General features: G+C 40.7%; 1 protein-coding gene across 6 annotated transcripts in view; it reads left to right on the top strand.

The window, feature by feature from the left end:
- Positions 1–13,611, top strand: part of LOC147032991 (liprin-alpha-1-like) — a 341,574-nt gene that overhangs the window by 279,961 nt on the left and 48,002 nt on the right. For 5 of the 6 annotated variants that reach the window (XM_085871085.1, XM_085871082.1, XM_085871084.1 and 2 more), the window contains exons 14-16: positions 704–927; positions 6,329–6,569; positions 12,597–12,736. In XM_085871085.1, coding sequence (XP_085727211.1) covers positions 704–927; positions 6,329–6,569; positions 12,597–12,736 — 605 coding nt within the window. The remainder of the gene's footprint in view (positions 1–703; positions 928–6,328; positions 6,570–12,596; positions 12,737–13,611) is intronic. The other variant, XM_085871083.1, reaches the window with a different exon arrangement.

Here is a 13,611-nt window from a genome sequence, read left to right as displayed (position 1 = left end):
CTATTGAAATATGAGTAAATGCACATGTATTTCAGGAGAACATTCCTCCACGACACCTTTTTGTCTTAATTTGAGAAGTGTCGTCTGTTCTGTTGAAATATAAAAGAGGTGTTTATCTATCCAGCCTTTTGGTATATGCATTTTATACAGTGATGGTTTCTTGAGCTGCAATGTTTTATTAATCGCAAACATTAGCTTGTTGCTTTTTGTTGTCTTAGTTCTTATTAAATTTCCATGTATGTAATATCAGGTTAGTGATCTCACACACACACACACACACACACACACACACACACACACACACACACACACACACACACACACACACACACACACACACACACACACACACACACACACACACACACACACACACACACACACATATATACAGTACGTCCATATAATTCATGTTAATGTAGGCTAATATCTCCAATTCAATTCCTCATCCTCCATTTAGTATATGAACTAGCTATTTGATGAGCCTTACAAACTGTTTTAATAATAATTTGATCATAATAATAATAATAATAATGGTGATTAAAAAAAAAAACATCACGACTGAGCATTTTCGCATTTGCAAAAGCAAGAAGCATGAATTTCAACTACCATTTTGCCTCTATTATCTGTAGTCATGACAAAGATGATATTCAATTTGATCAGATCTTTGAAATGATGAGCTCTTTCTTGTTGCTTTGTGTAGGTGCAAACTCTTAATGAGCAGGACTGGCAGCGCGTGCAGCAGGCCAGTGTGTTGGCCAGTGTTGCTCAGGCTTTCGAGAGCGATGCTGAGGTTTCAGATCAAGAAGATGATGATGATCCAATTTTCAGTTCTGCCGAAGTGCTATCACCTGGTGGACAGTCTGATGCACAAACGCTAGCTCTCATGTTGCAGGAACAACTGGATGCCATAAACAAAGAGATCAGGTTTGGAAGTCCTGCATATCATTGTACTTTTGTTGTAGTCGTTTGTCTATAAAACTGCTATTTGCATTTTGTTTTGAAATACTCATGATTATTCGTTTTACTTTTTATTGTCAACATATTTGATTTAATTTCTCTTTTTTTTTTGAAACAATTTCTATATTTATCTGTTTCTATAAAAAGGTTTGTCTTCATACTTCAACGACCATTCTTTCTTACACCTTCCAAGACACCCTAATGGAAGTCCAATGCAGCAATTGATTTTTTTTTTTTGGAATAAAGAGTCAAAGTTCATGGAAGAGCTAGAATACAGAGCAGATCAGGACCAACGTAATAAAAGGATCAGGAAGAAGAAAAAGAAGACAATGCCAACTACAAGGCCGAGGGAGAAAATAAATGGAGACAGACAAGGGATTTGCGGGTAAGGTTAAGGGGTAGAGTGGAATCCATGGAGTGGATAAGATGGATACAGAAATTTGTGGAGGGGGATGGTTTAATCGGTGGAGGAAAGATCATGGTTTTGGAGAGGAGATTATCTGAGATGGTGGTGAACAGCTATCTTTAAGACCTGGATGGAAGATTGAGATTGAAGAGAATGTGGAAGTTGATTCCACGGACAGGAAAAAAAGAGGAACAAATGAGTGGAGGTAAGCAATAATTCTGAATTTTGGGAGTTGCACTAGAAGGGAGATACCTGGGGGAGACAAAGTTCGGAGAGGGCAGAGGGTGCAAGACCAGCAAGGAGGCTGGAGAAAGACAGAGAGACCACCGACCTGTCTGCGATGGCAATGTGATAAACTCATACACTCAGCTTCATTGCGAGAGATTCCAATTATCTTGAATACCTTCGTTTCCACGATGACAAGTTGAGCAAGGTGGGAAGCAGGAGTGCCAGTCCAGAGGGGAGAGCAGTATTCCACCCAGCTGCAGTTTAAACCCTTGTCGGTGGATAAGAGTGCAGGTGTGTCAAGGAAGGACTTCACACAACAGAGGATACCCAGTCGCCGACTGGCTTTTGAGGCCAACTTTGAGATGTGGCCTGCCTAAGAAAGATCATGGCTGAGATTGAGACCCAGGAGTTTGAGTGACTGAACGTTTTTGGGAGAGTTGTTAAGAAAGTAGATGAGAGGGTTTGCCGATTGATTGATTCATTTGTATCTTGAAACATTTACACAGTTGTATTAACACGAGAGCAAGTGGTGCCCGGATTGTGCATTGCAATGGAGTTAAACCAACCCTTGTGATCAGGTACATTTGATAAAATACACTAAACAAATTTCTGACCTTGATAGATTTCACCTCCTCACTATTGACACAAATTTTAGTCTTACTCATCTCCATGTGAGGTTGAACAAACATTAGCCTTGGCATTGTCTATCAGGCCTGAGTATGTAACAAGAACAGGTGTGATGTAGCTCATTACGACACCAAGTTAATGTTGCAAAGTTTAAAGCAAGCCACCTGAGGATTTATGATCAACAATGATATTTTAATGTTTTACATCATCATTTGATACTTGCACAATAATTACATTGTCCTGACCACAAACGTCGTGCAGGCACGATGGACCAAATAGCCTCCTTATAGCCGCTGTCACACCTTGACGTTTTAGCCAGCGTACGTCGACGTATGAAAAATTTGTCTAAAACACTGGCACACGTTGAATACGTTATGGGTAAGTTTTGTATACGTTAAGAGCATGCTGGCATACGTCGTAGTATGCTGGCATTCGTCGTAGTACACCGAGCTCGTTGACAAATTTTAACATGCTCAAAAATTTTTGACGTATGCCAGCGTATGACTCACACGTTCCGCATACGCTGGCCATAAGTTGTAGGCACGTTATGCGATCGTTGACACACGTTACTTGTAAGTTACTCATAAGTCGAAACACGTCGTGGTTATGTTTAGTGTCAGTGTTCCAGAATCCATGGTTTTTTTGTTTGTTTGTTTGTTTTGTTTTTTTTTTCTTCGGCATGACGGTGATGTTGACACTTCGATTTCTAGTGCGGTTGTAATATAATATAATTAATAGGCTGCCGCTCAACGATTTAAATCATAACCACACCAGAAATCGAAGTGTCAACATCACCATCATACCAAAGAAAAAAAAAATTAAAAAAAAAACCATGGAGTCTAGAACACTGACGGCTTCCTCCAGTGTGAACCCCATTTTTCTATACTAATTCCCCTAAACGCTGCCAATAGGCCATTATACGGTAGCTGTAAGTTAGTAACACGTTCAGTAAGTCCTGTGGTCGTCCGGAAGACGTCAAATACATCTACATAAGGCCCGGTCACACCTTGACGTTTTAGCCAACGTATGCCGATTTTTGAATTTTTTTTCTAAAACGCTGGCACACGTTGAATACGTTATGGGTAAGTTTTGATAACATTGAGAGCACGCTGAAAAACACTGCCATACGTCATTGTATGCTGGCTTTAAACGTTGTACTTTTTGGTTGTCCTCTAATTTTTTCATGCTTGAAATTTCACGACGTATGCCGGCGTATGACTCACACGTTCCGCTACGCTGGCCACAAGTTGTATGCACGGTCTGCGATCGTTGACAGATGTCAACACATGCTACTTGTAAGTTAATCATAAGTTGAGACACGCCGAGGTAATGTTTAGCGTACCCGAAACTTATTTCTAACCTATGATTAACGTGTTGTTGGCACGTTACGCATCGTTGCCACACATCGACAGACGTTACTTTTAAGTTACTCATAGGCTGAAAGACGTCGGTATAATGGATCGTCCTTGCGTCAGCGTCCACGGCCACGGCCAGGACACTTATTTGCAGCATTCTTCAAACTTTTCTTCGGCATGACGAGGATGTTCACACTTCGATGTCTAGCTTGGCTATGATTCCAATTGTCCATCGGCAACGTCTATTTAAAATAGTCGAGTTTGAGCGTTTTAACACGTTCAGAAGAAACGCTTCAAATTTCCAAACCCCAGCGTCAAAAAACAAAGGCGAGTGACAGCAATTTAAATCGTTCATTGTAAACAATGAAACTCGCTGAGTGGAACCGTTTAAAAGTCGTTGAGTGTAAAAAAAATCCAATTGTTGAGTGCAAGCATCTACTTTCAATGGTGGAGATGCAGCCATTTAAATCGTTGAGTTTATCATTTAAATCGTTAAATCGTTAAACGCAAGGACGATCCATCATAACCCACACCCTCCCCCTCACACTCACCTACTACTGCCAACATGAACAAACTACTACTAATACTAATACTAATACTAATACTAATACTAATACTAATACTAATACTGATACTGTTACTGCTGACATGGACATCGACTCAAAAAGGACTCGAAAACACTGTTGGGTTCCCCTTTTATGAACACCATTTTTATATACCAATTCCCAAAACCGCTGGGAACACGTCTTTATATGGCAGTTGTAAGCTAGAAACACGTTCATTTATTTTTTTTTGTCGACCGGAAGACGTCATTGGAATACGTCTACATACGTCGATGTGTGTTGGGACTACGTAAAGAATTGGTTCAAAGCACGTCAAACATAAGTTAGAAATAAGTTTCGCGTAAAAAAGACATTACTGCGACGTGTTTCGACTTATGAGTAGCTGATAAGTAGCCTTTGTGGACGTGTGTAAGCGTCCACATATCGTGTGTAAAACTTATCCCCATCGCATGCGGAACGTGTGTCATACGCCGAGTACATCGTAAAATTTTGAACATGTTTAAAATTTCTTGACGTACTCTACTTACTACGACGTATGATAGCGTACTTTAGCGTTCTACTCACTTATACCAAACTTACTCATACCGTATTTGACGTGCCTCAACATTTTAGACACATTTTTCTTAGGTCGGCATACGTTGGCAAGATCGCCAAGGTGTGACCGCGATGTTGACACTTCCATTTCGACGGCAGTTATGATTCGAATCGTTGTGCGTCAGCCTTTTAATAGGCTACGTCACGACATCGTCGCCGATGCGTGCAACGCACTATGCCGAAGTTAGACTATCGTTGGGCATCGGTTGTGTAGGCCGACAACAGGTTCAGCATTCGTTGGTATAAGTTATCTATAACACAACGAAACGTTCTGTGTCCGTTACCAATGCGTAATACATAAGACCAAGTCGCTATGAATACGTCCGAATCTTTAAAAAAAAACATCAAAAGTTCAACGTAAGCCAGCGTTTTACATACATTTTAATACGTTGCCATCGCTGGCTAAAATGTCAAGGTGTGACCGGGCCTATACGTCAATATGCGTTGGAGATACGTTACACATAGGTTCAAAGCATGTTACTCATAGGTAAGAAATAAGTTTTGGGTATGCTAAACATTACCTCAACGTGTTTTGATTTATGAGTAACTTACAAGTAACATGTGTCGACGTGTCAACGATCGCATAACGTGCCTACAACGTATGGCCAGCGTATGCGGAACGTGTGAGTCATACGCTGGCATACGTCGAAAAATTTTCAGCATGCTCGGTGTACTACGATGTACTACGACTTATGCCAGCGTGCTTCAGCGTGCTCTTAACGTATACAAAACTTACCCATAACGTATTCGACGTGTGCCAGCGTATTCGGCAAATATTTCATACGTCGGCAAACACTGGCTAAAACGTCAAGTTGTGACAGCGGCTTGACACTTCGATGTCTAGTGCGGTTATGATTTGAATCGTCGAGCCGCAGCCTTTTAATAGGCTACGTACGCCACGTGATCGTCTGCGATACGCTGCCGCACGCTGTGCATAAGTTAGACTATCGTTGGGCATAGGTTGTGAATGCCGACAACACGCTAAGCATTCGTTGGTATAAGTTATCTATAATTTCTCGAAACGTTCTGTGTACGTTACTAATACGTTATGCATACGTCCACCTCGTTATGAATACGCCCAAAACTGGAAAAAATATCAATAGTTCAGCGTACGCCAGCGTTTTACATACATTTTGATACGTTGCCAGACGCTGGCTAAAACGTCAAGGTGTGACAGCGGCTTATGCTTCAAATTCCTTGTTATTCTCCTTGTGAAATAGAATGGCACCTAAAAGTGTGAAATATGCCACGGTTTCTTTTTTTTTTATCAAAACGTAAAACCGAAATCAAACAAGTTGGTGTTGGTTCAAAGATCACCTCATTCCTTCTCCGTACACTGAATACACTTAATATCATGATATGATGCAGCTTTAATTATGACTAACCCTATCCTATTGTGTCATGGTAAAATAACATTTGTCTCGATATGTCGAATCAAAAAAATATTATAATCCAGTTTTAGGAGATAAAAGAGCACGGCAGAATAACTACGATATATCATGTGGGAAATTATTTTTGTCTTTAAACTTTATGAGGGATGAAGTGTATCGTTCACTGGCATCATAAAATATTTTCCTCTTGTTGCCAAATTACAGATTGATTCAGGAAGAAAAAGAGACGACAGAGCAGCGGGCAGAGGAAATTGAGAACCGTGTAGGCAGTGGCAGCTTGGACAGTGTCACTCTTGCTCGATTACGGGCAACGAGCTCTGTGCCACCTTCGTTAACGACTTCATCGCTCACAAGCTCCTCTCCTCCCATCAGCGGTCGATCTACACCCAAGTTTTCTGCTCGCAGTCCTGCCAGGGATGCGGAACGGCCTGGTGTCGCTGTGTTGGTATGCTTTGGCAACCATGTAACCCTTCCTTCATAATACCTCGAATGTCTTCTTAACGTTGTGCGGTTTGACATCAACTGTCAATGTGTGTTGCTTTTGCATTTATGATGTAGACTATTTTTTGATCCATTCTTCTCAGTGTTTGAAACTACTTCATTTATCTTCAAGGTTCCATTGGTGAATTTTGTTTCTGTGACATTATGTGGATAAGCACTTAAGCATTTCTACATACCTATAACTTATGAAGTATCTTCATGCATTTCTACCATGATGCGAGTCCTGGCAAACCAAGGATGAAATCAAGTTATGAGCTTTTCAACCCAAGTCATGGATTTGAATCCTGGCCACCAATAAATTTATCAAAATCCAGTAAAACAAATGCCCATTTTGAAGAAGAAACAGCATGTGTAATTGTTTCCCATGTGCTAAGTTGGGCAGATGAAGCTTGCATAGATAAGTATGAGTGCTGCCTGGTTGAAGTACGAGAGAATTAGTTGATGTTGGTAAAACTACAAATTTGAAGTCTGACCTTACAGCATCGAGTATGCAATACTTCAGTTTAATAGTGTATTTTGCACACATCGTCATGGTTGTGGTTCAAGACACCAAGACCGTGGTAGTTATCCATGGACATGAAATTATGACTTATGTACAACTGATCGTTGTAAGCAGATGAATTTCTTTTTTCTTTTCTTTTTTTCTTTTTCTTTTCCATTCACATAGGAATTGGCTACTTCCAGATATGGGGATTTCTGATGTGCTGAAAATAACATTAAGTAAATAATACCCACCTACTTTGTCAGAAATTTGATGTGGTAGGTGATGGTTCATTCGATGAGGAAGGCCAAGGTTGACCGGCATAGGACTGCGGTCGGAAGAGTCTGAAGTTTCTGTTGTTTCAGATTCTTTGCAAACTTTGCCTGAAGTACTTCTCTCCTCATTGTGTTGCATCAAAATCAATGAGTCGTATTTTAAGAGTCTCCCTCCTTGTTTTGAGCCAATAATACTGCACAGCACATCCAAGGCTCCCCAAACCTCAGAATCACTCTTAATTAAATGATGGAGCTTTGCTTTGGTATCTTAGTATCATAGACTTTGGATGGCCTGACCCACTACTCCAGTTTCTTCAAAATTTCATATTTCGTGGCCAAAATTGTGGATGTCTTTAGAAGTCCTCTATCTGAGGAACAACAGATTTTTCATGACCTTTGGCATTCTTACAGAGTGAAAGCACACTATAAACACGACACCGGCAATGCAAAGCAGTCGTCGGGCAAACAGGAAGTATCACAGGACAACTTCAAGTCCATATTGTAGTTTATTCTTATGTGTAAACCACGGAATTATTTCACGCTTGAGTGTATTATTCCTTGCCACAGCGTCAGACTTTTTCCAGACGCTTTCCAGTCGAATGCGATTTCCGGCTGTCTGAACTCTGACCAAGTGAGGTTTTTACCGTTTGTTGATTTGCCGAAGATAAACATATGCACACTTTAGGCATTCTTCAAGTTGGCAGCACATTTAAAAATGTAGTTAGAAGCAAGGTAATGAAAGCGTCGTTCAAAAACTCACGAGTCAGACCTTTCCTCCAGACGCAAACCTGGGAGCATTTAATAGTACCATTGGATGATTGCACCAAAATGTTGGTGTTACACATTTTTCCTGAAGTTAGTTTGTGTAAAACCTTTCCCATTTGGCATTGCATTTGGTGATCGAGATAAACATGCATCAATTTACGTTATTGCTTCATCAATTACTTCATTTAAGACAAGCTGTTAGGACAACTTATTACCTTCGCCACTGAAGGTGAAGGAGGTTACGTTTTCACCCCTTTCTGTCTGTCTGTGGGTGGTTTTACCTACTATTGGTCTGGTCACTCTGATGATTACCATACTCAAGGAGTTGCTGTCGTAGTGTCCAATAAGCTGACTCCAATGATAAGTGAGGTAACACCGGTCAACGAGCGTATTATGAGACTAAGTATTATGAGTCACTCCTTGGGTGTCATTTCCCTGGTCTCTATATTTGCTCCGACTGAGGCGAGTGATCTCACCGTGAAGGACGCATTCGATGCCACGCTCAATTCTGTGATTGATCATTGCCCCAGGCGAGATACTCTTCCAGTCTTGTGGGATTTCAATGCATCGACTGGAACTGATAGGGATGGTTATGAGATGTGTGTTGGTCCCCATGGGTCTGAAACTGTGAACCAGAATAGCACAAAGTCTGTTTGTTTGTTTGTGTGCAGGATATCTCAAAAAAATGTGGACGGAGCCGGATGAAATTTGGTGGGAAGGTTGGGTGTGTGACATGGATTAACTGATTAGATTTTTGTGAAGATCCAGATCCGGATACAAGAATTATTTAATATTTACAGTGATTCTTCACCATTGAGAGATAGGGCCAAAAGCAATACGATAGCATGATATTTCAAAAATGTGTTGGGCCCGATATGTTCTTGTGGATAAGGCATTACGTGGTGGAGGTATGTGCTCTACCGAGTGTCCTTCTCGTTTGTTTTGTCAAACTTCCCTATCAACGTCTGTGAAAAGATTGTGCTTTGCATAACTTTGCATTCCTGAATGATGCAATATCTAGTTTGACGGTATATCGCTTAATTTATGACATGATGCAGGGTTTCAAAAGTAACAGTGCACTTAATGAAATACTTGTTTTTTTATGTGTTTGTTAATCTTAAAATTAAAATGTATGGTGATATGATCCAAACATTTAAGGTGCTACATGGAATCGACCGGATTGGACCAGAACATTTCTTCAATCTGGCTCAATGCCTTTCACCGTGGTGCCACTCCCTTAAACTCTTTGTGCCGAGGTGTAAGTTAGACGTGAGGAAAAAATTCTTTAGTCAGAGGGTACTCAAAGACTGAAATAGTCTTCCCAAGAATGTTGTGGATGCTCAGTCTGTTGAAGCTTTCAAACAGGGTCGAGACAAGATTTGGGGGGATGAGTGTTTCCACTTACACTAACCGTTACCCAATCATGAGCAATCCATCCTGCACCAACTACCATATTAACCAAGTACGATCCATAGTGTAGACCGGAAGATCTACAGGACTACCTTCATATACGTTGACAAGGTGATGATGAGATGATGCTTGTTTAATTGCAATTATCATTGACTCGGTGAAGTGAGATACAGACCATATCTTCGTTGCATCCCCAAGGTGTCATGTTTGACAATCCGTGAACACAACCCATCTGCACTGGGGGTATAATACCCCTGCGAAGGACAGCACTTGGTAACGTATCTTCTGATGCCACATTTGGTGTCAGGAGTGGGATTAGTCCTGACTCTCCCCAAGAAAAATAAAAACATCTAAATTTGAGCGCATAAAGCATGATTGGGCATATAAAAGAAATTAAATATAAAGTAGATTTTATTTCCAATTGAGCACACTCAGGAACGTAAAACAAATTGTTGATGTTCACACCATGATGGATGATATGGAACTTATGCTTGGAGGTGAGCCGGGGTGGGGCCGAGCAGGAAAGAGAATAGCATCGGAACCTCCCCCACTCCTGGGCAGTCTCGCCAGGAGGCTGGCGTGACGGCCACCCAGGAAACTATACTGGTTTGGCTGCAGGTCGTAATTGCAAGAATGGATGAAATAAAGTGAAATTAAAGTGGTACAAATCAGAGACTTGAAGGGAGAATTTGATAATGTAGAGAATAAACTGAAAAACAAAAATGTATGAAAACAATGAGATTTTCAGGGTACGGGTATAGTGGAGGGTTTGCAGAGGTTAGGGCTGGTGTCTTCGGAGTTGAGTCAGTACTTGTGGAGGTAGAGAGAGAGGGGTACAGGGATGTAGGGAAAATATATTGGGGATTTTTAAGGAAAGAAATGGCTTGGAAGGACATCCTACTGGTGTGGGTGTCGCTTTGCCCCAGAGAGTACAGACCGTCCCAGAGACGAGACGCAAGGATTAGCATGGAGGGAGAAGCAAGCAGGTCCTGTGGTTTGTGAAGCAAGCTCCATACTGTGTGAGATGGCACTCACAGGTGTGTGTCTAGACCTGGCAGGGGTGCTTCTGGCACACCCGGGACAAAAGGGGTGTGGTGCAATGCCAACTCTAGTGGACACGCAGGCAGTTGAGCCTGTGTGGGTGAGTTATGTGTTTGAGTTCTGCAACGTGTGGCATCGGGAAAGGCTGCAAAATGTGTGGGGGGGGGAGGCCGGACCTATGCTAGTGAGAAAGGTCACACCACCAATGAGTGGTACCATGCCTACAATGATGAGCAAGGGTACATCCATCGGGGTATGTAAGCTCTGGGCTTAATGGCCTCGTCCTGCATCAAAATTCCTTTAAAGGGAAGTCATATTATTATTTTTGTCATTATTATTATTATTATTATTATTGTTACACCATCATTGAAGTATCTCTTTCCTAACTCACACTAATGATATGTCCAAAGTTTCAGCTTCACATGGCTAAGTGTTTTCAAGTAAGATTGCGGAAACAAACAAACAGCGACGACTGAGCAACATATTGAGGTTTCCCTCCAAAGAAGTCCCACTAATTAAGGACTACATCATTAATGCCATTTGTAACCTATAGACCAGATAAGACCTTGTTGTTGACAACCAAAAAACAGCTGATGATTTCTTTTTTTATCAGTTATCATTATGTCTCAGATAAAGACTTGCAGCTTAAACCTTTTGCAATTTAGCTTCATCATTTGAGGCACACTTATTTTCTACATTGTTAAAGATTCTGTAATTCACTGCTGAATAGCCAGAAGTGAGACTTGTGTGGTGACCACCAACTCCTTGTGGTGTTTAAAACTACATTTAACACTAATGTGCTAAAGGGACAGTGTTAGCCTCATATGGCTATTCAGCATACCTTTGTCTGTTTTACTTTTCTCTTTGCCTTGAGTCTGGTTTGCTGGATAGCCGAGAGGCATGCACACCCTCCTCTAAGCTTTCTAGCCTGTATAGTAACCTCACCCAGCTATAAACTGTTACCCTGGCGTTTTATTACATAAAAGGCGATGTATTATAACGTTCATAGGCTCGACATCAAGCCAGAATACCCGTCTGCCAGCACTGTTTGCTGGTGGTGATTAAATATCGTACAGTGTCTCTGGTGAAGAGGGGTTGAGTTATTGCAGATACAGGCCTGGTATTGGCTTAATGCTTGGATTAAGATCCTAGGGTCTTGAGTTCAAGCCCCTGTTGAGCTGTTCAATTAACTCCAGGTAGGGTTGACTCGGTCTGTCATCCTTCTGAGGTCAGCAAAATGAGTACCAGCATTCTGGTAAATGAACGTTGCATCGGTGGCACAGCCATGTCCTCAGAAAATGATGCAGCTAAGCGGTTATAGGCTGCATACGAATAAATAAATATATAAATCCAGATCCCACAAACGACTTCCAAATCCTTGTCATTTTCAGTTGAGTATCCTGTGATAGATTGACGATCTGTCCAGGAATTATTCCACCATTGAAATGTTTCTCGATTTATCTTGAACATCGTGACACTGAATCAAGTGTATGGGCCTCCAGAGATTAGACCCCTTTATCCATGTGTTTTAGTTTCTCCATTATTGAAATGATTGGCTTCTCACTCTCTGCTGACTGGCTCTTCCTTGAGCTTTCCCTTCTTTAAGTTAATAAACCATATATTACAATAACAAAATTATGACGTATTGATTTCCATGTTCTTTGAGAAGTAAAATCCTTTCAAAAAAATCCCCCCAAAATACATATTTTTGTTGATCTCGTTGCTCAAGTCTATTAACGGTATCATCTTGGAAGTAATCTTTATTTCACAAATAATGCTACTGTATTATGTTTTATTCTGCAATAATCCTTTTTTTTTCTTGCAATCTTAAAATATTTGAAATCAAGGATATTTTGACCAAGCACAATTTGACCAAAAACACTTAAAATATCACTATAAGTGTTGTTTCTTTTTTTTATGATTTCTAAGCCATTGCTTTATGATGATACTATCCTGGATTCGCTGCTGTCATTTTATTTTCCCCTCCACTGGTACCCAGCCTTCAGGCTCCAGAGATGACAGTCGTGAAGACAAAACAACTATAAAGTGCGAAACATCTCCACCTTCCACTCCACGCTCCGCGAGGTTGGACAGACTATCCAGCGGCCTGCATTCAGCCAGCCAGGAAGATATCCGAGGGTATTGCTACAGTTTGAAATGTACAGACATGTCAGCCATCCACAATGCACCAAGTATGAAAAATCAGTGCAAGTTTACCGAGTTAGAAGAATTGTCACTTTGTGCCTCAAAAATGGTTGTTTTAAGGTCTTTTATTGTTTGTTTATTCTTTCCCACTGGCAACTTTCCGCCATGGGTTTTCAACAAAGTCGTTACTCTGGCTAACCAAAAACTGGTTAAGTATACTTTAAAGACTCGATTTCCAAACAGGAATGTTCTCTTACGACTTGCATCCAATGGCAAGTAGTCTGAGAATGTCGAGGATGTAGGGAGGTGTACGGATGTCAGGGTTCACAGGTCAAAATGAAGGGTTATGTCATGATTGGAGGGAGGGAGGCTGGGGTGTCATCAGTCATGGTTCACAAGTTAAAGGTGAAGGTAATGAGATAGAAATCAAGTTAGGAGATTGAGAGATCAGGGTTCAAGGTTCAGTTCAAAGGCACAAAGGAATTGCACTGGAAAATATTATATTTTTAAAAGAAGGAAAGAGTAATACAAAAAAGGGAATTAAAAAAAATATATATGAGTTTTGAATAAACTAAAATATAATAGTTAAATAGAAAGGAAAGTGGATAAAAACAGGGAAAGAAAAGGAAGAGCAGGAATAAAAAAAAAAACATAAAAGCATGAAAATGTAGGATTTGGGAGAAGAGAAGGTTTTAAAGGAGTGGGGTATGACAAGTGAATGGAAGGAAAAGAGAAACAAAAGGTGGACACCAGGAATAGCGAATAAAAAGAAAGAAAAAGTTAATTCTAAACAAAAGAAAAATGCCCGTTTATTCCATTTGGTGCAAGTGTACCGAGATTGAAAATCTGCGCTTTGTTCCATGTGTTTT

The sequence above is a fragment of the Eptatretus burgeri genome, chromosome 2 (genome assembly GCF_056783735.1).
Source record: "Eptatretus burgeri isolate ZD-2024b chromosome 2, Ebu_testis_v1, whole genome shotgun sequence".
Taxonomy (NCBI): Eukaryota; Metazoa; Chordata; class Myxini; order Myxiniformes; family Myxinidae; genus Eptatretus; species Eptatretus burgeri.
The sequence above is the reverse complement of the archived record's forward strand: the minus strand, read 5'-3'. Positions and strand labels throughout refer to the sequence as shown.